The following is a 27,589-nucleotide window of genomic DNA, read 5'->3' on the forward strand; positions in this document are numbered from 1 at the left end:
GTTATTAATTCATGCGGCGAGTATTCTAAGGTGGCCAAAACGGTTAGCATGAGGTTTTTTTTTTTTTTTTTTTTTTTTAAGGTTTTATTTATTTATTTGACAGAGATCACAAGTCAGGCAGAGAGGCTGGCAGAGGTGCGGTGGAGTGGGGGGTGGCGGAAGCAGGCTCCCCGCGGAGCAGAGAGCCCACGCGCCCGGGCTGGATGATCCCAGGACCCTGGGATCATGACCTGAGCCGAAGGCAGAGGCCTTAACCCACTGAGCCACCCAGGCGCCCCAGCATGAGGTTTTATGAGTTTATTCTTTGTGAAGATAGTAAGTACCATTGTGCAAAGTTAATGTGCGTCACCATGGAATTCGGTTTATAGAAAGCTCTTAATACACACATCTGCTATCACCCTTTCGTTTCTTTTTGTGACTATTTTGCCTCCTCTATTCCTGCCTTTTCCTAACCCAAAGAAAGGCAAAGGCAGGTGAAATGATGGCATGGTGGGGGTGCAGAGTGGGAAGGTAAGCAAACTGATAGTTAATATGTGAAATCTTGCCCCTGGGTCTTCTGGAACCCACACAGATTAAAATGCAAGAGCCGCCGAGTCAATCATTGTTATTCTAGCTCTCCAGAAAAATTTAACAAACTTTGCAAGCGCTGCTCCAACCCTTGTCAGGGGAATTAGGCTGGGTGGGGAGATAGCTATGATTTTATCAAAATTTGTACAACCAATAACCATAACCCATTAGTAGCACCACTAAGGTATATATACATGAGGGAAAGAATGAAAAATATCAGAGACAGGTTAAAAAAAGGTATGTAGGTAAATTTTTTATTTTTGGAAATCACATTGCCCAGGTGCTGCAACCAAAATATGTATGTCCAGAAAAGAGACTTCACTAAACTCCTTGTGTAATTCCTTAGATTGCCACCAGAGGGCACCCAAGTTTTGCTTCTTAGAAAACTCCAAGTTGTAGTTCAAAAGACTCAGTAAGAGCCCAACTGTTTCAACATCGCCTTGGTGGAAAGTGGTGTGGGATGCAGGGCTGGTAACTCTAGGCCCACTGGTGTGAGCTGGAAGATGTCTGGACTAAGGCCCTCTGCGGATTAGAAAGTCTTGGACCTTGTTTTCTGTTATGGTTTGCTGCTGAGGGAGAGGAAGTCCCTTCCCTCTCTCTCAACCTGTCTGCCTCCAAGGGATCTTAAGTGATGGTGATCAACAGTAGTCCCTGGAAAAGTGTAATTACAGGCTAATGAATAGGTAGGTATGAATGGCAGGAGACTGTACGTCCACAAAAGAGTGACATCAGCTCTGCATAATCAAAAGAACTTTGTCATATGTTCTCAAAGTTAAAAGTTCTGAATAAGTACTGGGATTCCTTTTATTTTCAAACACCTCTCTGAATCTCTTTAGTCTTGTTTACTGTGACTCACTGTATTAAATATTTATTGCTGTGTTACAAATAACACCCAAACGTAGTGCTTTAAAACAACAATACACACTTATTACCTTGCAGCTTCTATAGGTTAAGAATTGGGGTGTGACTCAGCTAGGTAGTTTAAACTTGGGGCCTCTTTCATGAAGTTGTCAAATGTTGGGTTGCTGGGTCTGCAATCATCTGAGTCTGGCTGGGCTGGAGGATCCACTTCTAAGAAGCTCTTTCTTGGTAGGAAGCCCCAATTCCTCATCCTATGGCTCATCATAGGGCTGTTTGGGTATCCCCATGACGGGCGGCTGGTTTTCCCCAGAGTCAGAGATCCAACAGACAAAAGGTAGAAACCACAATATCTTTTATGACCTAGCTTTGGAATTCCTACTCCATCGTTTGCTCAACATCCTAATGGTTGCACAGGCCAGCCATATTGAATGTGGGAGGGGACAGACTACCTAAGGGTGGGAATATCAGGAGGTACAGATCAGGGGCACCTGGGTGGCTCAGTGGGTTAAAGGCTCTGCTTTGGCTCGGGTCACGATCCCAGTATCCTGGAATAGAGCCCTGAATCAGGCTCTCTGCTCAGCAGGGAGCCTGCCTCCCTCTCTCTCTCTGCCCGCCTCTCTGCCTACTTGTGATCTCTGTCAAATTAATAAATAAAATCTTAAAAAAAAAAAAAAGGTACAGATCATCCAAGATTCCTTTGGAGGGTGTCTATCACTTGCCTTGTTTTCAGGATGCACATTTAAGGGGAACGTGGGTGGCTGTGTCAGTTAAGCATTTGCCTTCAGCTCAGGTCATGATCTTATGGTCCTGGGATCGAGTACCGGGTAGGGCTCCCTGCTCCTCCTTTTTGCTCTGCCCCCATCTCCTGCTCGTGCTCTCTTTCTCCTGCTCGTGCTCTCTTTCTCAAATAAATAAGAATCTTTAAAAAAAAGAATGCACATTTAAATATCTTTTCAAATGTATATTTTACCTTGTTTAATGTTATTGAAAATGTATACTTGAACCACTTCTTAATTGTATACCAGCAAATTTATTTTCCTGTGAGTACAAAGGCCTCCCTCTTCCACAGGTCAGAAAACAGTTTCTGAAGAGGTGTGTCCTGGGCATGTGTGTGTCCTGTCTTTAATAATTTATGCACGATGCCTCACAATTATAAAAACTGATGTGTTAGGGAGAAGTTTTGCACTTTCTGGCTGGGCATGTTCTCATTTCTTTCTGCATTCAGACTTTCTAGCAAATGAGATGTTATATAATGCAATTCAAGTCATTCAGAGAGTTATTGGATCACTTTGTTTCATGATTAACAATCCCAAGACCTTTTTTTGTATGACCTGACACTAGCCATTCCTGAATGGTACCTGGAATGATTCTTATATTCTTTCCCCCACCCCCCAAATAAGGGCTCTAAAGCAGAGAGTTTGTAAGCAACCTCAGAGTTGGAGAATGGCTGAGGACTGACAGTTTCAACTCATAGTGACCCTGGATGCCATTAAAAAGTTAAGAGGAGAATGACTCACGCCGCAGAGAGCCACCATGTCTATCAAAAGCAGAGACTGCCCAGGCATCAGGTAGCTGCGGCACTGATCGTCACATGATACGGATGCTGCGACAGTTCCTACAGAGGGTCTCTTGGCTTCAGAAACACAACTCTGTGCAATGCCTTTTGCAATGACCTGTAGGGGGAAAGGGCCTGAAAAGGTCATCTAAGAGCTTTTATGTGTGTCAAGAAAGTCAAGCTTAACAAACATCCAGGGAATCCAGTTGTTTCTTCTGAGGACAAAGAATAGGGCTGAGTGGGGTGCCTGGGTGGCTCAGTTGGTTAAGCAACTGCCTTCGGCTCAGGTCATGATCCCAGGATCCTGGGATCAAGCCCCACATTGGGCTCCCTGCTCAGTGGAAAACCTACGTCTCCCTGTCCCTCTGCCTGCCACTCCTCCTGCTTGTGCTCTCTCTCTGTTAATAAAATCTTAAAAAAAAAAAAAAAAAAAAAAGAATAGGGTTGACTAAAAGCTAAAAGCAAAGGACCTTCTCAATACTAAGTCCCTACAGTTTCTATACAGGGGCGCCCTGCTGGCTCAATCAGTAGAGCATGTGACTCTTCATCTTGGGGCTGTGAGTTCAAGCCCCCATGCTTGAACTTTGCTTTTCTTAAAAAAAAAGAAAGAAAAAAGACTAGTAACAAAGATCCTTCTGTGGGGGTTGGGGGGAAGACTTTGTACCCATTTTACTGGATCTTCCAGGGCAGTTTATCATAATGATTCGGAGCATATGGCTTTTGGAGTTAGAGAGACCTGAGTTTATATTCTCCTGTCGCTTTTCATTGACTGTGTGACCTGGGGCACTTTATTTAATCTCTTTAATGAATTGTTTCAATTCATTCCTCTGGAATACAGGGATAATTGTATTTACCTTCTTGGGTAGTTGTGAGATGACCGATCGATTGGTCAATTGATCTAAAACACAACATGACATTACATAGGATTTTTCTCTTTAAAAAACTGAATAAACTCTGGGGAAAAATTAGGGCAGTGACAATATGTGATGTCCCAAATTTAGGTCCTCCACATGGTGGCATTTCAGGATCCCAGAACTGTGACCAGGTTCCCACCTGCTCACCACAAAGCAAAGTCTGTTGGTTGACAAGTGCTGGCCACACATAGAGCTCCTAATCAAATATCCAATTCCCTTATTAAAAAAATTCGAACAAACAGACAAGAATCATCTAGAAAGCCTTCAGCACAAAAGAGAGATAATTCACAAGAAACAGAAACCAGAAAAAATTCAGGGGACAGAAGAGAACAAACAGTACCCCTTAATCAATATCTTCAGAGAAGAGAAATTCACAAAAGTAGAGCATCCATAAATGATGCCATGAAATAAAAAAATCAAAGACCAGAGAGCTTTTGGAGATGGAATCATTTTAATTAAAAATCTTCTTAATTGGGAGTGCCTGGCTGGCGCAGTTGGTAGAGCACGTGACTCTTGATCTCAGGATTGTGAGTTCAAGCCCTGTCTTGGACCTAGAGCTTACTTAAAAAGAATTTTTGGGGCGCCTGGGTGGCTCAGGGGGTTGAGCCTCTGCCTTCGGCTCAGGTCATGATCTCAGGGTCCTGGGATCGAGCCCCACATCGGTCTCTCTGCTCAGCAGGGAGCCTGCTTCCCCCTCTCTCTCTACTTGCCTCTCTGTCTACTTGTGATCTCTCTATATATATCAAATAAATAAAATCTTTAAAAAAAAAGAATTTTTAAAAATCTTCTTAATTGAAGAATTGGAAAACAAATATGGGGCCATTTTCCAGAATAAAGTTTATTATAAGGCAAAATGAAAAACTGAAAGAAAAGATTAGACACTTAAAGAATCAATCTAGGAACCAACCTCTGATTGATAGTAGCTCAAAAAGAACAGAGAAAAAGGAGGAGAGGAAGTCTTGAAAGAAATATAATAATTCCCCTGGGATGAAGGGATATCTTCAGACTGAATGCAATATTGAGTGTTAAGCCCTGGAAATGTAAAAAGCTAGGACACTTCCGGTATTTCACAATTACATATCAGATATGACGACGTGTCCTAGCATGGGTCACACTTAGTAGAACGTCAGAACACTGAAAAAAAACCGAAAAGCTCCAATAAAGAAAAATATGAATATTAGTCCCAGGAAGTATATACCAGGAATTCTTCAAAGTGCTGTTCTAGTAAATCATTGAATCATTAACAACAGCCCTGGTGAGTAAGTGTTATCATCATTCCTACTTCACAGACAAGGAAACTGAAGTCACAGAGCCAGCAAATAGCAACAGAGCCAGGTTGGAAACTCAGGCAGTCTCTGGGGAGAGCTTATACACAGTGCCTTCCAACACTTCGCCCACAAGGAAGAGAGTGCAGAATTCTCCAGCAATACTGGATGTTAAAATAAAATGGCTCAATGCCTCAGTATCTCTGAAGAAGATTATTTCACCCTGGAATTCTATCCCCAGCCAAATTATCAATGAATTATGAGGGAGAAAAAAAGATATTTTCAGGCATTTCATTTGGAGAACACTATTTCCTATATATCTTTTCTTAGGAAGTTATTTGAGGGTGCCTGGGTGGCTCAGTTGGTTAAGTGTATGCCTTGGGCTCAGGTCATGGTCTTAGGGTCCTGGGATCGAGTCCCACATTGGGCTTCCTGCTTAGCTGGGAGTCTGCTTCTCCCTCTCCCTCTGCCCTTCCCCCCTGCTCATGCTCTCTCTTTCTCTCAAATAAACACATAAAATCTTAAAAAAAAAAAAGGAAGTTATTTGAGGATGCAATCCTCAAAAAGAAAAGAGAAAACAAAAACAAAACAGCGTAGTTAGAGAACTCCCAGAATGACAGACTTGTAGTCCAGTTTAAAACAAGATGACTGAAGTTTCCAGAGGGGAAAGAGGAACTCTTACAGAATTGCTAGCATTATTGAGAACTTGAGTGTATGTATGGAGAGCTATGGGCAGCCGGCAAATGTAGGTATGCCTAGATAAATATATAAATTAAGGTATGGCTAGAGAAAGAAACAGAGAGGAAGAAAAAAGGTATATTTAAACAGGAGGGACCTGGATGGCTCAGTCGGTAAAGCATGTGATTCTTTTTTTTTTTTTTTTAAGATTTTATATATTTATTTGACAGAGATAGGGAGAGAGGGAACACAAGCATGGGGAGTGGGACAGGGAAAAGCAAGCTCCCTATTGAGCAAGAAGCCTGGAACCTGGGACCCAAGGGCTCGATCCCAGGACCCTGGGATCTTGACCTGAGCCAAAGGTAGATGCTTAATGACTGAGCCACCCAGGCACCGAGTGTGGGAGTCTTGATCTTGGGGTTGTGAATTTGAGCCCCATGTTGGGTGTGGAGACTACTTAAAGATTTTTTAAAAATCTTTAAAAACAAACATTTTTTGTTTGTTCCAGGAAAACGAAAACTCTAGAAGAAAGTCATGGTCTAGATGAAAAGAGACTGGAAGGAGGAGGTAGACATGGCATAGGTACTGTTTTTGCTTTTCATTTGCTGTTTGATATGTTAGCCACGGACCTGGGGCTTTGATGTCAGTATTCATCTCTATATGTAGGTATAATCTTTGTAAGGAGTTCAGCGTTCATAGTTGAGTGGGCTGAAATAGGGAGAGGCCGACGTCTTCATGTAGAGTTGATTCTACAGCAAGATTCTGAGGCAAAACAGAAATAGGCAACCAATGGGGCGCCTGGGTGGCTCAGTGGGTTAAAGCCTCTGCCTTTGTCTCAGGTCATTGGGATGGAGCCCGGCATCCGGCTCTCTGCTCTGCAGGGAGCCTGCTTCCTCCTCTCTCTCTGCCTGCCTCTCTGCCTGCTTGTGATCTCTGTCTGTCAAATAAATAAATAAAATCTTAAAAAAAAAAAAAAAAAAGAAATCGGCAACCAGGACTAGGAAGACTTTGAGCACATTTACACTCTGAGAAGAAAACTTACAAAGTAGAAATCTGACCTTTAATCCGTAGAAATAAACCTGTTCAGGTATCAGGAAAAAAAAAAATCTTTAAAGGCAGAGAAAGTTCTCTGCACGTGTATTTGAAACAAAGGTGGGCGCACAGGGGGTCGAAGGGCTGGGATCCCTCGTGTTGGTGGAAACCTGGCTCCTCATGAGTTTTCATGGATTTGCACACCGCATACATGCCAGCTCCCGAAGTGGGAGTGGGACCTGGGTGGACTTCAGGTCTGGACACACCGAGACTGCCACGGCCTGGCGCTCATAGAGAGGCCGACCCAGGCCCCCTAACCAGGTGTGGTCGCACAGAGCACCGGGATCTGCGGGCAAGGACTCAGGGCAGCTCTGTGTATAAAGTAAAGCAGAAGAACACGAAACCCAAGCCTGGAACAGCCTGCATGTATGTTAGTAGCAGAACATTTCCGTGAAATTATGGTACATCCATATCCTAAGTCCTATGAAGCTGTTAAAGGGAGGAGCCTAGGCTGGATCTGTTTATTTCCTTAACAAATATGGACCAAGAGTCTCTTGTGTGCCAAGTGCTGTGCTAGATGGAGAGTCAGACAGTAATTTCAAATCCAACTCGGCAAGAGGAGCAGCAGACACACGACCACCACACACACCAGCAGGAGGTCCCCCCCCACCCCCGCTCCCCACCTTCTGCACCCCTGCTGATGAGTCAGGCCAGGCCATCTGAGCTTCCCGAGCAGTTCCCACCACACACTCCCTCCCAAGTGTCTGGGGCCTTAACAGCACCCCCGCCCCCTCTGCGTGGTTACTGTAGCACCTTTCTCGAAAGAGGAAACTCAAAATTATCAGCAAGAAGGATTCTCACGAGTCCCCTTAAAGCCTGCTTGCTGCAGAGCAACACCGCTGGACACGGGGGCTCCTAAAGCTTGGAGACTGGAGAAAGACGACAAAAGGGACACGATAATCACCAAGGAGGTCTGCAGGTGTTGCAAAGTCAGTAGTCGGACAGAGTCAGTCTTAGAATGTGGAGTTCTCCGGGGCAGGAGCTTAGTTCCTGATTGATAAGCCTTCAATAAATTAGAACATCGCAGAAAGAGTGCTCGAGAAATGGGCCTCCAGGCCACAGCGTCAGGCCACAGCGTTACACCGGTGCACTCTTAGTCCTTCTATCTGGGCCCACCAGGCAGATCCATTCCTTTTTTTTTTTTGGCTTCAGCCAGGGTGAGCTTCTGTCATTTGCAACTCCGAGGGCTCTCAGGCATAAAGTAATATTTGCATCTTATTTTACAGGTTATAGTGTTTTACGTTGACGATAAACAATGCGAGGCAGGCATTTTGGTCTCACCCTCTGTCAGGAAGAAGAAATGAAAACGCAAAGAAACAGAGGTTGTCCCAGACAAGCTGACGCCTGAGCCCACGTTCCTGCCACAGAGCCTCCCGCCCCTTCCAATCAGACTCCCTTCCTCCGCCAGGGGAGCTTCAAGTCACCCCAAAGTCTGAGAATGGGTGTGGTTCACGTTATTGAGACATGACATGCAGACGTAGTGTAATTAGTAGGAGTTAGTTTTCGGCAGTCATTCATTTGAATACTTCATTGTCCGATTTCTTTAGGTCTTAATTTCTTTCAAATTCTAGACAACGGGGCCTGAAGAAATTTTGCCAGACCTCGGACTTCCCTTCATGCAAGTGGTCCAAAGCCTTCAGGTTGTGGCTAACTTCTCAGCTCAGCACATCCCTCCTTCCCTCCTCTCCTTTCTCTTTCCCTGCTCTGAGGAAGGGACTCACTCTTCACCTACTATCAAGTTAAGTCTCTCTGCAGCCAAGCGAGGGGACAGGGCCAGGAGAACTGGCTCACATCCCTGCAGGTCTGCCAGAGCTTCCAAATTTCCTTTGTTGGGTCCTCGACAAATACGCTTAAAAGAACAGCCCCCAGGCCGACCCCACCGCTCGCTTTTGACTCTTTAATGCTATTTCTCACCAGCACGAGCTCTGAGGTCAGCCCCAGTGTGTCTACCAGCATGCAAGAATTGCTATTCAGCCCAATTTCAATTACCTTGGCAAGGGAGCCTTCATGAGCTGTGGCACCCCACCCTCTCCAAGCCCAGAAAGAGAGCGTGTGTGGATGTCGTCTCCACTCCGATAAATGACAGAGTTGTGCGCTCATGTTATCTGAGGACGGAAGGCCGCGAATAGTTGTTTTCAAAATAAGGTTTATTCATCGTTTGAAGAAATCTAGGACAAGTTCTCCTATCAAGCTGGCTCAAGGTCCAGGAAACTGTTGTACCAAAAGAAAAATGTGGCCAGACTCCTTGTTACCTGACAAGGTGAGGGTCTTGAACTGGTTCAGAGAGGTCTATGTCTTGTGGGTCAGGAAAGCTAATTAAGGCACAAACCCGGTCGGTACTCTGAGGTTCCCACACCTTCTACTTTACACCACTCTGTACCCCGAAGCATGTAGGACTCAAGGGTGCGACTGAGTATCTGCCTGCCGGGGAGCGACCACGGAGAGGCATTTTCTCCAACAGTTCTGAGCGCTCCTACCTCCTTGGCTGGAGGAGGCAGACCTCTCAGGGCAAGGAGATCAGGAGTAGACACTGGAAGAGAAGAAACCGAGGGACTTAAAATCCAAAGGGACTGGGCTGGCGTTTTGCAGGGCAAGGTTATGCACACTGGGGTGACAAGTGCTTGCTTCCTCCTCTCATTGTTTACACCAGGACATGCACCCCAAGGACTGGAACCTCATCAGGAAAACCAGCAGAAGGGGGGGGATCTAGAGCTGGCTGGCTGGGCAGGGGGAGGACAGCACCGCTTGCCAGCTCTGGTGACCCTGGGGGCTGAGAGACCCGGTCTTGGGTCTGATCCTACAGCCCTAAAACGGTTCAAGGGCTCTAGGGCCAGCCAGTGTTTACCTTTGTTTTTGCCCAAACTGGAGTTACTATTTGGTCTGTTTGATAAAAACAACTGCCATTGTTCAATACTGGTTTTCCTCTGTCCTCAGCTTTTCATCCTTATTAACAGCTTTTGGCCCTCTCCCGCGAAAGGGTTAGCGAGGAAAGACGAGAAATGCAGGCTGCTTTTCTCATTCAGTGACAGCAGCTCTGGAAACCGTCAACAAGAAACATTTATTGAACATGTACTATGTGGCAGACACTGAGCCACTTTACAAGCGCTTCTCACCTAACCTTTCAGTCCCTATTGGGAAACCATATCCTCATCTTTCAGGCTTCGGGGGATGGCAGGGAGGCCTCACGAGGTGTCTGGTCCCACTGTCAGCATGGACTCATTCTCGGGTTCTGAGGGTAGGCTGTGGGGCGTGGTGCATGATGGGTAGATACCACTGTGTGCCAGGAAAAGCCTGGAACCTTCCTACATGCTGTTCCCAGCCAGGGAAACACCACCACCCTCTTTCGCTATTTTTGCGGGTGAAAATTTTGACAAGTGCCATTGTTTCCAGACCTGTTTGATTGTCAGAAATACCTTGGAGCTTCAGGGGCGCCTGGGTGGCTCAGTGGGTTAAGCACTTGACTCTTGATTTCAGCTCAGATCATGATCTCAGGGTCCTGAGATTGAGCCCTGCATCAGTCTCCCTGCTAAGCAAGCCTGCTTCTCTCTCTCCCTGCTGCTCCCCCAGCTTATACTCTCTATCACATAAATAGTATCTTACAAAAAAACCAAAAACTTGGAGCTTACAGAGCTAGGTCCCCCTCCCAAGGGATATGTTGCAGTTCTCCCAGGTAGCGTCCAGCAATCTGTATTTTACCACGCTCCCCACTCACACAATCTCCTTGACTCTGATGACTAGGTAGGTTTGAGAATCCTGGGGCTGAAGAGAGGTTGGGGCACTGGGAGTGAGTGCATGCTGGCCCCAGCTCAGCCACTATTAGGCTGTGGAGTGTGAATGTTTACTTTTCCTTTTCTTTTTTAAAAAGATTTTATTTACTTATTTGACAGAGAGAGATCACAAGTAGGCAGAGAGGCAGGCAGAGGGAGAGAGGAGGAAGCAGGCTCCCTGCGGAGCAGAGAGCCGGATGCGGGGCTGATCCCAGGAACCTGGGATCACGACTTGAGCTGAAGGCAGAGGCTTTAACCCAGGCACCCTGAACATCTACTTTTCTGTGCCTTGATTTCTGTCTGTAGAATGAGGACGGCATTGAGATGCTTTTTCCGGTGCTCACTAGCAATGTGGACATACGAGCATCACCTCAACCTTCTCAGAAGTGGAGATCAAACCTTCCTAAATTGTGGCTGATAGCATGTGTAAAATGGTAAATTCATGTTGCTCTCTCTGCAGTGTGGGTCCCTTCCCCTTATTACACACCCAGTAGAGGAGATCTTGGCATAGCCGGGTTTGGGTATAAGGATGCTGTTCTTTTCTTCTATAGGTTCAGTATTCTTTCCATAGGAATCCTAGGAATTTTAGAACTGGAAGGGACTTCTCCTGATTTTCACCATTACCTTGAACTCCCTTAGTGGGGCTTTTCCCCGGTGCTCTATTTCAGTTGTGGAACTCAAGGCACAGAATCTTACAAAAATAAAATGAGGGGTGCCTGGGTGGCTAGGTCAATGAAGCATCTTTCAGCTCAGGTTGTGACCCCGGGGTGCTGGCACCAAGCCCCATGCTGGGCTCCCTGCTCAGTGGGGAGCCTGCTTCTCCCTCTCCCTCCGTCCTTCCCCTCCTCCCCAGTTCATGCTTGCTAACTGTCTCTTGTGCTCTAATAAATAAATAAAATCTTAAAAAAAAAAGTAACAACGAAATGATGACCGTGGGTTCTTATATTCTCAAATGTGCATTGGCAAGTAACTGACCCCATGGAGGATGCTGTGGTTGCTTTCTGGAGTGCTCAGCTAAACATCAGCCCCTTCCACTGGACCCCTCTGTCCCTGCAACAGTGGCTGATGGCTGCCATTCATGCTTCTCCCCACTGATCAAATTAGGGATGGATGCCTGACCAAAAGGCAGCCATCAGGTTTTTCTGGGATATCTGGAGACAGGACCCAGAATTAGAGTCAGTCAGCTGTGAGAGAAGCTGAGGTGGAAAGTCACGTCAAACTGATGCTAGAGGTGGCACTGTATTAAGACAGACCAAACGCATGCTGAAGGGGACCGTGACCTTGAGAAGCCAGGGAAGCCAATCTGCAGATAACAGGAAGGAGCAGATGCACAGAGGCAGGCCAAGAGCAAGGACCATGTGGCTTCTGAGAGAAGAAGGGAAGAAGGGCCAGTCCCCGGGAGGGCTGTCCTTTCTGCCTTTGAGCAGATGTAAGTGGCCTTCTCCTTCTTATCACCAAAAGAGCCTTTAGTAGGAGGGAGCTGGGTAAGAACCAGGAGACAGACTAGTATTTCCGGAGGCAGGCAACAGCGTGTGTAGAAGCAGGCGGGCCTGCAGCAGGGGGCAGGTGATGCTGGGGAGCCACGGAGTGAATGGTCTTCCCCCAGAACACACACGCCTGTCTAGTGCCTGTTAGCCTGTCCACAGCGGGACGCTTTCAAGTACAACTCAGCGTGTGTGTTGTAGCTGGGTCTGTGCCAGGTAGAGAAGCTGTTAAGTGATAACAGTAAAGCAAACCTCTCTCCAGTCTTGGGGTGTGGGGAGGACGGAGAGTCATGTCCAGCCAGACCCATGGCTTAGAGTCATAGAATCTTAAAACCAGAAAGGATATTACGGTTCATCCTTGCCAACCTCTCATCTAGTACAGACACTCTCTTGTCTGCTGACCAGCCTCTCTGCAGCCACCAACAAATTTCTCCACCCTAAATTACTGGTGACAGCAACTGCCTACAAAGACCTGGCAAAAGGAAGTACTAGGTGTGACGGAGAATGTGGAACCCAGTTCTAACACGCTGACTCGTACCTTTCTAACATACATGATGCCCTTGCCAATTGACATACTCAATTTTTTCATGAGGAAATCAACCAATCTGGCCCAACTGAGGGTTTATTTATTAAGTAATCTCTACCTCCAACGTGGGGCTCGAAATCACAACTTGAGATCAAGAGCAGCCGGGCACCCCGACTGATGGGTGTTTTGTTTTGTTTTTAAAGATTTTATTTATTTGACAGAGAGACAGCGAGACAGGGAACACAACAGTGGGAGTAGGAGAGGGAGAAGCAGGCTTCCCGCAAGTAAGGAGCCCAATGTGGGGCTCGATCCCAGGACCCTGGGATCATGACCTCAGCCGAAGGCAGATGGTTAACTGACTGAGCCAGCCAGGCGCCCCTGTTTTGTTTTAATGTGATCTGAAATAATCCCATTTTCCTTTCTGCCCTTTCTCGGTTGATTACTTGGTAACTATCTGCAACTGCACACAACTTGACATCCAGAGGCCAATGTCCTTTCATTTCAGCATACTAAGCCTGCAGACTAGGGTCTGTGGTCTTACAGGTGAGTCTCTGTGTAGGTGGTTAGCAGAATGTGATCTCAGCGATGACTGTCTGAAGGTGATTAAGAATTTTATTTCAATTTCGTTGCCTTGTGTCTGTGGTCAATCCCTCCACACACCCTCAACCCCAGGCAAACACTGACCTGTATTTTTATCCCTCTAGTTCTGCCATTTCTGTAATGTCCTGTGGATGGGAGCACACAGGATATAAAGGCTTGGTGAATAATGACTCCCTACCTCCAGAAGCTGCCACTGAAGGTCCATTTGCCTGAGTTCAGCGCAGCACAGCACACAGCACGGAAAGGGCACACTCACTCTCCTCTCCAATCTTGGCTCCAAGACTCTTCATCCAAGGGCAGGATACTGAGACAAGCAATGTTGTGGGGCCAGCAACATTAGCAAAAGTGGACTTGAGCTCTAGCCACAGGTCCACTGTGACACAGTGAAGAACTCACTTTGGTTTTATCTGCTTTGAAATATACATCTCTTATTTCCCTGATTACAGCAGGAAATCACCGTTCAAGCTTGCTCTCAAACATTTAGCAAATGTTCTTCCCTGCTGGCAGGACTGAAGGTGTTTTCTTTTTTTTTTTAAAGATTTTATTTATTTGACAGAGAGAAATCAGAGAGAGGCAGGCAGAGAGAGAGGAAGGGAAGCAGGCTCTCCGCTGAGCAGAGAGCCCGATGTGGGACTCGATCCCAGGACCCTGAGATCATGACCCGAGCCGAAGGCAGCGGCTTAACCCACTGAGCTACCCAGGTGCCCCTGAAGGTGTTTTCTAACACTAGCACCCAGGGGGTCGAACTGGAGCATTATGTATCTTTGGAGTGGCCTTGAGTTAACTTCTAAAAGGCATGCTCTCTCTCTGGGCCTGATTTTCACACATACATATTATATATGATCTCTATTTCACATATATATTATAAACATTCCAATCATTAATACACTCTCCTTATAAAAATATACACATAAAGAGAAATCCCCCCTTGCCCTGCGCCTCCCTATCCTAGTCTCCTCCCCAGAGGCAGTGCTGTTAAAAGACTCGTGTGTTTCTTGATGTTTTCCTGTGTTTATTCTTGTATGTCCTCATGTAGAAATATATATTTTGTGGGGTGCCCAGCTGGCTCAGTCAGTACAGCATAGGATTCCTGATCGCGAGGTTGTGAGTTCAAGCCCCACATTGGTTATGGAGCCTCCAAAAAAATGTATCTTATTTTTATTAATATAAATAGGACCTTACTATTAAATTAACACTTTTGAAAGTTGCCTTTTATACTTAAAGAAACCTTTCCAGTCAACATATTCATCTAATTTTTTAAAATATTTTATTTATTTGACAGAAATCACAACTAGGCAGAGAGGCAGGCAGAGAGAGAGGAGGAAGCAGGCGCCCTGCAGAGAGCCCGATGCAGGGCTCGATCCCAGGACTCTGGGATCATGACCTGAGCCGAAGGCAGAGGCTTTAATCCACTGAGCCATCCAGGTGCCCTCTAATTTTTAACTGTTGCAGACATTCTATAATACAGATAAGTCATAGTTTATTTTTTCCCTGTTGGACACTTGTTTCCAGTGTTCTTTCTATTTAATTTTTTAAGCTAGGCTTATTGATATATACTTTATATGCAGAAGTTACCTTTTTTTTTTTTTTTAAGATTTTATTTGAGATAGAGAGCAAGTGAGCACCAAGTGGAAAGAAGGAGAAAATCTTCAAGCAGACTCCCTGCTGAGTATGAAGCCTGACTCGGGGCTTGATCTTACGACTGCGATATCATGACCTGAAATCAAGTCGGCTGCTTAACCATCTGAGTCACCGAGGTGCCCCGAAGCCACCTTTTTAAATGTGCAAGTTTCAAAACACACACACACACACACACACGCGCGCGCGCGCGCTCCTGTAACCACCAGGAGTCAGGACTGCCATCATCCAAAACGTTGCCATGTGTCTGTGGTCAATCCCTCCACACACCCTCAACCCCAGGCAAACACTGACCTGCATTTTTATCCCTCTAGTTCTGCCATTTCTGTAATGTCCTGTGGATGGGAGCACACAGACGCAGCCCTAGGAGTCTGGCTTCTGTCACTTGGCACAGGGCAGAGGCGATTCATTCAAATGGCCGAGGCGGCAGGTCCTCCGTGTTCATGGCCAAGGAGTGTTCCCGTGCAGAGCTGCACCGCTGTTTATCTGCTCACAAGCCGGTGGACATTGCAGGGTGGGGGGGGGGGTGGTTTCAGTTTGGGGCTATTAGGATGAAAGCTACTATAGACATCTGTGTACAGGTTTTTGTGTGCACATAGGATTTTCATTTCTCTGGGGGGGGATGCCCATGAGTGAAATTGCTGGGTTGTATGGTGGTTATGTTTAAGTTTACAAAAAACTGCCCAACTGGTTTTCGAGAAGCCTGTATGATTCTGCATTCCCGTGGGCAGTGAGAACGTTCTGGTGGTTCCGTGTGCTCATCAGCACTTGGAGCTGTCAGGTCCCAGAAACCACGGCCGTTCTGATAGGTATACAACACTGTCTTGTGGTTTTATTTGCATTTTTCTCTGCCAGTGATGTTGAGTAGCTCTTCATGTGCTTATGTGACCATGCGTATCTTCTTGATGAGGGGTATGTGTACATTTACTGCCCATTTTTTAACTGGCTTGTTGTTCTGTTACTGAACTTTGAGAGATCTTTATACCATCTAGATGCAAGACGTTAGTGTCTTATAAAATATTTTCTCTTCCGTAGGATTTTTTTTTTTTTTAAAGATTTTATTTATTTATTTGACAGAGAGAGAGCACAAGTAGACAGAGAGGCAGGCAGAGAGAGAGAGGAAAGCAGGCTTGCTGCTGAGCAGAGAGCCCGATGCGGGACTCGATCCCAGGACCCTGAGATCATGACCTGAGCCGAAGGCAGCGGCTTAACCCACTGAGCCACCCAGGCGCCCTCTTCCGTAGGATTTTTAAGGGCTCCATTTCAACATCACTGATGAGAGATCATTATTTCTGAAGTGCTATCAGTAGTTTCATGGTGCCCTGGTATCTCTTTGGAGACCCACACTCTGACAAATAATTTTATTATTTTAACCACAATATATTTGATCTCTAACATCCTCTTAACTTGGGAATACAACATGTTGATTCAATGTGTTGATCAATTGTGAGATGACTGTCACTGTAGCAACAGTGACCCCTCTCACATCACAGAATTATTTTATTTTCTGTGGAGATTTAGTTTCTTAGCAAATGTGATGACTATAATACTGTCTACACTCACTACACTACGCATTAACTCTAGGACTTACTACTATTTGCAAGTTTGTACCCTTAAACATTTCTTCTACCCCACCCCAACCCAGGGGCCACCATTTTACTCTCTGCTTTTATGAATTTGACTTTTGATTCCACATAAAAGTGAATGCCATGTTTAAGACTATTTGTCTTTGGGGTGCCTGGGTGGCTCAGTGGGTTAGAACCTCTGCCTTCAGCTCAGGTCATGGTCTCAGGGTCCTGGGATCGAGCCCCGCGTCGGGCTCTCTGCCTGCCTCTCTGCCTACTTGTGATCTCTGTGTGTCAAATAAATAAATAAATATTAAAAAAAAAAAAGGAAAGACTATTTGTCTTTCTCTGACTTATCTCAGCGTACACCTTAAAGGTCAATATGTGGCAAGATTTTCTTTTCATGGTTGCATAATATTCCTTAAGCGTTTTCACACACACACACACACTTATCTCACATCTTTATCCATTTATCTGTTGATGGGTACTTGGGTCGTTCCATTATCTTAAGCTATTGTAAATAATACTGCAAGAAAATGGGCACGCATATACCTCTTTGATAGTCTGTTTTCATTTCCTTTGGGTACCCATAAGTGGAATAAGTAGTGGAATAAGGAGATCTATTTTTAATTTTTTGAAGAACCTCCATATTGTTTTCCATAGTGATTGAAACAATTATGTTCCACCAATTACGTCCGAGGGTTCCCTTTTCTCCACAGCCTTGCTAACGCCTGTTATCTCTTGTCTTCTTGAGTTTAGCCATTCTAACAGGTGTGAGGTGGTATCTCACTGTCGATTTGATTTCCATTTCCCTGATGATTCATGATATTCCGTATCTTTTATGTACCTGCTGGCCATTTGGAGGTCTTCTTCCAGCTGTTCAGATTTTTCACCTGCAAATGGTACTGCCTACCAGGGGCCAGTCAGTCATCACCAACTGAGGAGAAAGATACAGAACGCTCTCTTCAGCCTCAGCTCCTAGCTAGGTCTTCTAGTCCAGCTAGGAGTTACTGGGCCTCTACTAGTAAAGTGCATCTGACCTCATTTAGCTCCTGCTCCCTATTTATCTTTATTTGTTAGAGTTTGCAGTGGTGGAAGGATAAAGGATTGGGACTTCAAACCTCCAACATGTAATTCACTAAGGTTGGTTTCCATTGTCACTTCAATTGGATTATATTAAAGAAATGTGTTCAGGGATGAATCAAAGTGGAAAATCATGCTGCAAAGAAGGGAGCAACTAGGTTATTCGCATCATTTTGAACTTGTGCGTATGACTGAAGGAGGCTGGTCCTGCCTAGCTGTTCATCTGTTCCACCTGGTCCCAGGCAGCGATGACCTGCCCTCCACAATCTTCTATCAGACCAAAACGAGATGTGACCTGTCAAGCCACACTCCGGTACTACACCAAGCTGTATCTGGGAGGACACTGCAGGTGTGTGTGGGATCTCACTCCAACCACCCTGCTAAGTGATACCCATGCACTTGTTCTCCCTGTACTCCCTGCCCTCTGAATCATGAACTCCTAGACCCCCGTTCGAAACCCACTGCAGGGGCTGCTTGAGGAATGCATTCCTGCCTCCCCGAAGATGTAGTTAATCACTTCATTCTCTGTGCCACTTCCATATTTTATGTAGTTAGTACATGATAAAGTACTTTCTGCATGTCACACAGTGTTCTAAGTGCTTTATGTATATTGACTTTTTTTTTTATGGAACTACTTATGTTCCCTATGCCCCGACAGCAGCAGCAGGATGGCAGTCAGCTGTGCAACAGAGAGGGCCGGCAGTTCTCCAGCACCACAGCACCACCAAGAGTCCCACCCACGGATCTAAAGACAGTGCTGACAGACAGACTCGCTCAGCTTTCACCAGTTCTGTGAGGTAGATACTTTCAATGCATCTGCTTCACAGGTGAGGAAACAAAGAGGAACACAAAGCAACCAACCTGTTCTGAATGAGTTGCTTTGAACCCAAGTAGCTCTTAAAACATTCTGCCGTGTGTTTCTATTGCTGCACTTGATGAACTATGTTGGCTGGTTGTTGGCTTCCAAGTCCTCTTCAACCTGGGAGTTTCTGGAAGCAAGGCCCTGGTCGTACTGAGCTCTGTATCCCTGTATCCCATGACTTAGCAGTCCCAAACCAATGGGACTTCCTTTGCGCTTATGAGGTCACAGCAGAGGCCCTCAGCTGTGACCAGCCAAATCACCAACTTTCTCATACGCCTGGCTGGCTAGAATCTAAGTAAATCAAGTACACTGGCCATCTACAGTCATTCCTGGGAAATATCTCCTCTGAATCTAGAGCCATGAAAAAAAAAGGAACACCATTCCATAAAAGACTCTAGAACCTCACAAAAATTGGAAACTAACCTCTAAAGGCAAAAAAACTCAGGCAGAATCCAGAATTAATTATTTTTGGAATCAAGAAAGACTATGTGAGAAGTCAAACACAAAAGAGTTATAGGTCAATCACACCTCAACGATATTAATAACAATAATATACAAACAACAAAAAACCAAACGGAGACTCTGGGCAGGTGAATTACAGCTAAGGGCCTTCAGCAGCGCTGGACCCAGAACAATACACTTAATACATGTAATAGTAACAAGAGCTGGCTCTGCCAAGTGCTTTCCTGGGATTTTACTCTGGCTCTGCCCCCAACTACCCTGGTTATGACCTTGGTTAGGTTCTTCAACCTTTTAGTACCCGATGTTCCACACCTATAAAAGGCAAAAAGAGACCCATATTTTAGTGTTGTTGTGAGGATTAGATGAGTAACAGGACTCAAATGCTTAGCGCAGTGCCTGACATACAGCAAGGGTCCAATGAACAAAAGCTATGTTTCTTCCTGCATATTTAGTAACACAAGCAGAGAACTGTTGGCATGTAAGGCACACTATTACAAATACCCATCACCCTTTGCTCCTGGTGCCTGGCACCCAGGGGCCATTTAATGGGTTTTCACAGAATGAATGAATGAATGGCCCAAGTGCTTCCCAGGCTTTTGTTCAAGAAGAGAAACTAGAATGGCAATCAGAAATAAGGCTTACATGTCACAAGGACTAAGCCAGTGAACACTTCAATTTAGCATTCTATTAACGAGATCGATGTGCTACAGACATCCACTGTATGTGTTCGTAATAATGATCCTTAGGCATTGTATAAAGCCTCTTGTGTTTTAGGGATTTTCAATGGTTAAATTAGATTCAAAGAAGTTAAAATTAAGTATACATTACTGCACTCAAATGCTTTAAAAATTGGAAATCCACGCAAAGCATAAATGGCAACAATGAATTAACTGGTATATTCTGATTGATTGCAACACTCAGTTCACACTTCTCTACCCACACAGTGTTGTATCCATCTACATTGTCTATTTCCCACTAGACTGTGAACACCTCTTATGTCTAGCACTTTAGTACCCACAGTGCCTGGGACAGAATCATGGTCAGTAAATACTTGACAATAACCTGCCGCTGGGCTCCATGACCACGCCACACTATGGCGTTCAGTCCAGCAACATGTTCTTTTGGTGTACTTCCATTCCCACAAGACAACAGAAACCTCCAATCTTAAAATTTTAAAATACAAATTGCAACATTTAAAAATATGGTACACTTTAAGAAAATCATTCTTTAAAACCCTAAAATTTAAGACTAACTGATCTGACGGAATATAGTTTAAACTGGAAGCTAAAGCATCTAAAATGTCCCTTTTTAATTCAGATGATTTCTAACAAAGTCAGATAAAAGCTGCCGATTTTCTTATAAGAAACCATTGAAGGCTTATACAGCTGTCAGATTTACACGGTACGATTATACTATGGATGGTGGTACTTGCTTAAAGACCAAGAAGTGGGAAGAAGAAAAGACGGAAGTAGGTGAAGAAAAGGAAGATTAAGAAGCAATCTCTGGGGGCACCTGGGTGGCTCAGTGGGTTAAAGCCTCTGCCTTCGGCTCAGGTCATGATCTCAGGGTCCTGGGATCGAGCCCCGCATCGGGCTCTCTGCTCCGCAGGGAGCTTGCTTCCTCCTCTCTGCCTGTCTCTCTGCCTACTTGTGATTTCTGTCTGTCAAATCAATAAAATATTTAAAAAAAAAAAAAAAAAAAAAAAAAAAAGAAGCAATCTCTGACTGATCCTTCTAATGAAAACACTGGGCTCAGGAACCTACTCTGGACTCATGTCAGAAAGAAAAGAAAACCAGCTTATCGCCTCCTGGACTCGTGACACAAATGCCAGGGAAAATGGCCAATGTATTGGGACGAAAGGTGGGTGCCCAGCCCAGCAAGTGAAGGCCGACTATAAGGCAGTGCCCCTTCAGCCCAGTGGCCCAGCCTATTACATTCCACAGAGGTCCTTAACTCTTACGGAGGTCGAAGTAAGGCCACTCTAAAGCTGTGCGCCCTTCCTGGGTACTTGAAGAAGAGCAGGGATGAAAATTGTAGCAAGGGGATCTTGACTTTAAAGTAGGAAGTTGAGTTTTCATCTGTCAATGGGGAGGTTTGGGTGTTTGTATTAGAGATGCCAAAGGCAAACTCCCTTGCTCTCATGTCTTCCGCGGTCTGCCCCATTTTCCTGGAGGGAGGATTTGCGGGGGGGAGGGCGCAGTGGGGGAAGGTTTCTGGAAAAGTACACTCTGGTATTCACTTTGGCCCAAAGGTAGAATTTCCCCCAAAGGGGATCAGGTCTCATGACGGTGTGTTGGGCAGGAAATGGTTCTATAAAATGGTCATTATCTACCTCTCAGAGCTATTTTTGAGGATTAAATGCAATATTTTAGAGCATTTAACACACTGTCAGGCACATAAGGGCCTGATAAGTGTTTACTCTTATTTCATGGACAAGTACCAACAAGGATGAAAATAAGCTCCAAAGAAAATTTGTTCACAGACCATTAGGAACAACTCCAACTCTGCTGAACTCCTTAAGGGCTGCTTATGATACAACACAGCAAAAACGGTTTTCTTTTTTAAGATCTATCATTTTAGAAGTTACTGTGGCAACATGTAATTTCAAATCTTTCCAATGCCCAGCAACCGTAATATATTTATTACCGTTTGTTGGTTAAAACATCCCTTAAGTGAGTGTAAGTAGCAGAGTTTAACTAAATCACCTATGAAACATGGCCCTCCTGTGCTCTGAGGATGTGACATCTTACCAGATGTGCATCTCTCTTACTAGCTTTCCTCTCTCAATCTCACAGTGGTTATAAGGGCTGAGGACTCCTACTTCCTGATAGTTGGCTGTCGAAAGCGTGTTTATAGAGCAAGCAAGTTCTGAAATAAAAGAATAAAAGAAGCCAGAGAGAGTCTCCTTCATTATCAGTAGCCATATTTTAGTATTAAATAAGAAAGCAATTTCAAAAAATCTAATCAGGAATGGTACCAGTCTACCGCCTAGATTAGCTATGCCACTGAACAAGTAACAAGTGTTTAAATGACTCAAGCAGATACTGTCAGGTGTGATGAGGTCAAAGATACCTAAAATAAGCTGAAGAAACCAGACCTGGCAGAAATAGCAGAGCAGAGCTTCTGAGGAGACACAGCCCTGCCCAGAAGCTCTGCCAGCAGCTACACAGTTCAATCTGGCAGGCACGGTCACCATAAAAACTAAAGACAGAAGGAGAGGACACAGAGGTCTGTTTCAGGGCAGGGCCAGACATCAAAAAAAGACAAGGTCTGGGGGGGAGATATATGCTATGAACCAAGCACATGACAGGTATCCAGAATTCTCAGTTCTACACAGATCGGTCACACCATTATCCATCTGCTCCCTGACATTGAGTCTCTGTCAGAAACAAAGGCAAGGGGGATACATTTGGTTCCTGCACCAGAACAATGTAGAATAAGACCACAATCCCTTATCAGAATTATAGTTTACAGTGGGAATGCAAAGGTAGACATTTTCTCAATGCACTTGTACTCAGCCTCTGCATGATGGTGTTCCCTGCTGAAAATCAAATAATACAGGAAAATATTTATCTCTAAGGATAGGTTCCTCTTTCATTGGCTTTAGTTATGTAACAGTTTCTTAAAATTCTGGCATTCGTTCCTTCTTGGTTGGGCGCATACAGAAGCAGCTGACAAAATGAACAAATGAAAAGCAACTTTCCTTGTGTTTAATTTGTACACTTGATGTTAGCCAAAAGGCCGAGAAGCAATTAATTTGTTAAAAGCTTCCTTTGTTTGCCTGGTCTTGTTTGTGGGTACATTTGTTTTTGTGCCTGCCTAATACATATCGGCCTCACCCCTATAGCCCTCCGTTAGTCAACATCATTTGTCAGGCGACAATCAATATCTGCCAGCTGAGTACGTAGCAAAATTCTGGAACAAAATCAGTTTCTGAGAAGCTTATAATCTGGATGGGAGAGACAGATCTTGAATTATTGGGAAAATATTTAATTTCTAATTCTTTTAAAAGCAAAATAAAAGAGGGGCACCAGGTTGGTTTAGTTGGTAGACCACGTGACTCTTGATTGTGGGGTAATGAGTTCAAGTCCTTTGCTGGATGTAGAGATTACTTAAACAAATCAATCTTTTACAAAATAAATAAAAGCAAATAAAAGAGATACTCATTGGCCAAGATTTTTCCCATTTCTCATGTCACTAACAGGAGGGTTAAATATGCAAGCTAATAATGAAAGCTGCTATCTTAGGTACAAACATAAATGCCCTCTTCTTTATTAATGGGTGTGAATATGAAACATGATCACCTGTAAAAATAAATAAATAAAGACAGCTTTGTTCTTTGACAATTTCAGAATAAGGTACTTTGGTTTTTTATTCCCTTTAAGTCTTTCTGTAGTTGACCACTTTTTCTTGCTTTGCCATTCACTTGGGCTTTGTATCACCTCAGAGAAAACAAGGACAGAAGAGGCCTCATCTAGAAAACATTTTCTAGTTTTACATTTTGAAAGTCAATATTTAAAAAGAAAAACCTTCTTAATCCCCCCCAAACCCTCACCCCCTTCTGAATAATCTAGGTTTAATACAAGCCTATAAATAAATTTTTTTCCTCAAACCCCACCCCCCAAAAAAACACATTTGAGTAACTTTACAAGAATTATTGTTTAAAAAATTTACCTAGGGAAATTAAAGTTCCAGTCATTTCACCCCTACAACAGACGGTACTCAAGTATCTGAGTTTCAGCGGTGCTTCCTCAGCACACCGCCCTTTAGTTGTTCTGCTGGCATGCTGGCGAAGTCTTCTTAATCACTCTTTTCTTCTCCTTGATAATGTCTATACTCTGGCTTCAGCTCCCATGTGTTTTTGTGGGTCCCTTTTACATTCTGAACGCCAATTTCTTTCAAGATTTCCTTTAGGTACCCCTAAAAAAAAAACCCAAGATGAGACTTTGAAGGCGAAACAAAATTTAAAATAAAACCATACACCAAACCACACTCACAAGTAATACAAATTATGATCTTGAAAGCTCAACAAGATTTCTCTATAAAGATGTTCAACAAACTGTCTCTTGGTTCTATACATGCAATACACGCTGCGTTAAAGATACATTCACTTGCATTAAAGGGATTGGAAGTGTGGAATGCCAATGACCTGAGAGCTTAAAAAAAAAAACAAACAAAAATGTTTCGATGAAAATACACTAGAAAGTTACAGGTGCTCACTGTTTACTAAGATGACATAGTATATACCACGTGTAATCTTCCTTTGCGTTCAGTGGCCTCATTCGGTTCACAGTTGGACAGGGTTATTCTTGGACTGGAACCAGTCATTTCAGAAGAAGGAGCACATATACAAAAATAACAAATATTTTGGGGATGATAATATTCTAGAAAGCAAGCACATGACAAGCATTCAGAATTCTCAGTTCTAAGGTGACTTTTCAAATTTGCTATCAGGCCACTTGTTTTTCCTGTGTAATAAAGGTTATCCTTCATCTTTAGTATTGTTTTGATCTTGGCCAACCTTGCCAAGACAGGGTAAGGAATAAGAAGTGATAAGACATGGTAAAAGCCACGGGGCCTGCAGTTTTCTCATGCTTGGCTCCTCCAGAGGAAAGAGGTGAGCTGTGACACAGGACAGAACTCTGTTTTATGTCATTTTAGGTCCTCAAAATCAATACACATTAACCTAATGATTACTATATTCAGGGAAATGATGGTCGTGATAAATATAGTACCAAACCCTACCTTTACTTGGCAATGTCCAAGGCCAAAAAGTATTCCACTACAAACTGACCAATTAAATTACAGTACTGCTTTCTTGGGCAATGGAGAGAAAAGTTAACTATTTTTAAGTGTTTTGGGGGGCTCCTGGGTGGTTTAGTCAGTTAAGTGTCTGTCTTCAGCTCAGGTCATGATCTTGGGGTCTTGGGATCAAGCCCCACATCCTCGTGGTTTGGCTGCCTGCTCAGTGGGGAGTTTGCTTCTCGCCCTACCTTTGCTCCTTCCCTCTGCTTGTGCTTGCATGCACGCTCTCTCTCTCGCACTCTTATTCATATGAATAAATAAAATCTTTAAAAAGTGTTTTTTCCCCATGCAGAACCGATCCAGTAATATTTTGTGTATATGCTTCACAGAACCAGTTACAGTACTAGTGACTCACCCTGTTGATACAAGAGGTAATATTTTTTACTTATTGAAACGAGGTACTGACTAGAAAAATGGTTGAGAAGCTCTTACAGAGATAATGTTTAAGGCAGTGCCCTTCCTGGGGCTGGACTACTTGTCCCAGAGCCTCATGGGAGACTTGTTAAATAAACCTCTCATCTTAGGCCTAGTGAATCAAAATCTCTGGGGCCAGGCCTGGAATATGCATTTTCACAAGCCTCCAGGAGACTCTGATTTAACTACACTAAAGCTCCACGGCATCTGCTTTAATGGTTCACCCAGCTCTAATACTCTAGGGTCTCGAGTCCTCGAAGTTTAAGTGCTGGGGATTCTGCATTAAAAAATCCAATCAAATACCACCTTACGCTAACTGGTGTAATGCTCTGCTGTTGGATCCTTTCATTTAGGGGCTGGTTGTCACCTGGAAACAAGAGCTGATTAACACTGGAACCACATGGCCCTGGATGGCTTAGTGGGAATACAGGTGTGGCCTCCCCATTCCAGCAGCCAGGGCCCAGCAGGTGGCAGCAATGAATCAAATGAGGCCTGGGTTTCCCCAGAAAGAAGCCTGCTTGCCTCCCACACTTTCTGCAGTTGCCTTCACTAAGGGCTCTGTGCCAATGAGTAAGCATAAAGGCTCAAGCCACCCAGGTGATATGCATAGCTGCTCTCTGCTACTTCAAATCACATTTTTAAAATGGGACACTGTTCATAAGCTACTTTCTCATTAAGCAGTATTCATAAAGGGAAAATAATGTGCTGGACACAAAGGATTTTCAGTTTAGATGCCAAGAATGACATCTTTGTAAAATTCCAAAGGACGATTTATTGGGGGGCAGGCTACAAACCTGGACACAAACAATCAAACAATTGGCCGCACTGCTCTTGATCAGAACTGAAAAGAGCAATCGCTGGGAGCACTGTGGCCGGGAGCCAGCAGCTCTCCGGACTGCGAGTGTAGTGTGAACATTCAGAAGCCAGACACAGACGTGATAAGCCTCAAAAGGGTTAAACACAAAATAGTAAAGTCTCAAGTGTACAAATACAGTTGCTTTCATGTGTAGTCCACGCTCATTTTGTTAAATTAGTATAACGTTACGGAGTATTTTGTTTTCTTAATCAAAAGTCATTCCCTATTTCCTTTTCAACAGTAAGAACAGAATGAGATATTCAGTCTGTCAGTTTGTCAGGTAACGAGTTGGGATTAGGGTCACAGCATCTAGCCATGCTATCTAGCCATGCTTCTTTTTTTGGTGGAAGGTGGGGGAAGGGGACATTTCTGGAGTTTTAGAATGTTCCAAACTGCAACCTAAAGTCATTTCACTCTAACCAAATGAATCAATTTGGCACAACCCATTAGTAAAGAAAGTAATAGTAATGATAGGGAAACAGGCCACAAAATTCCCTGAAGGAAACACACAGGTAGGGAACAGTGAGATCATGTCATTCCACTGTTGAGAGAAAATTTCTTAGATTTAATTTATTTGAGAGAGAGAGTGCATATGCACAAGTGGTGATAAGGGCAGAGGGAGAGGGAGAAGCAGACTCCCCGCTGAGCAGGGAGCCTGACACAGGGCTCATGGTTCCCACCACCCTGGGATCGTGACCTGAGCCAAAGGCAGATGCTTAACCCGTTGAAAACATTTATTTAAAAAAAGATTTTGTTTATTTATTTGACAGACAGAGATTACAAGTAGGCAGAGAGAGAGAGAGAGAGAGAAGGAGGCAGGCTCCCTCGTGAGCAGAGAGCCCGATGCGGGGCTCAATCCCAGGATGTGATCATGACCCGAGCCGAAGGCAGAGGCTTTAACCCACTGAGCCACCCAGGTGCCCCACCTGTTGAAAACTTTTTAATGACTTCCCCTCTGGCCTAGAGGTTAAATTTCATACTCCTTCACAGGCATCCATTCAGGCCTGCCTCTTCCCTTTGACCTCTTCTAAGAATTCCCTGAAGACATGCTTGTCATTTCTGTGTCTACATGCTTCCTGTTTTCTCCATATGCCATTCCCTTTCCCTGTCATGCTTATCCCCTTCCCTCAGATCTGAACTCCTCATCCTTGAAGACTACATGAATGTCCCTCTCTCAGACCAACTTTCCTTAACAGTCACACATCTTAGATTTACATTTCACACTGGATGTTCTTCAGTGATGGCCCTCATACTACACTGTACCCCTTGACCGACATGCCTCTCTTCCATCAAGCCATGCCCTCCTACAGCAGTGGATGCCTGCACATCACAGAGTCTCAGTGCACTTACACTGAACAAACAAGGTATGCTTAAGAGCAAACAAGGGGACTAAGAGGATTTAGTGGGGGAGTTGTTTGAGGTAAGATCACTTAGAAGGTCCACAGGACTACACTATGCTAAATATAGTTCTGCTCATTTTCAGAAATCAGGCTCTAATTGACTTATAGGGCAATGAGAAATACAAGTTGACTGATTAAATTGTATTACCTGATTTGGAATAACATTTGTGACTAAAAATCTATATTATAGTGGTA

General features: G+C 44.3%; 1 protein-coding gene across 1 annotated transcript in view; it reads right to left on the reverse strand.

Moving 5' to 3' along the window:
• Positions 1-22,098: 22,098 nt before the first annotated feature.
• The window catches only part of GTF2F2 (general transcription factor IIF subunit 2), a 160,781-nt gene continuing 155,290 nt past the window's right edge, over positions 22,099-27,589 (reverse strand). Inside the window, exon 8 of the mRNA XM_046028132.1 lies at positions 22,099-23,839. Within this exon, the coding sequence (XP_045884088.1) occupies positions 23,720-23,839 (120 nt within the window). The 3' untranslated portion in view covers positions 22,099-23,719. The remainder of the gene's footprint in view (positions 23,840-27,589) is intronic.

Source organism: Meles meles, chromosome 14, assembly GCF_922984935.1.
Source record: "Meles meles chromosome 14, mMelMel3.1 paternal haplotype, whole genome shotgun sequence".
Lineage (NCBI taxonomy): Eukaryota > Metazoa > Chordata > Mammalia > Carnivora > Mustelidae > Meles > Meles meles.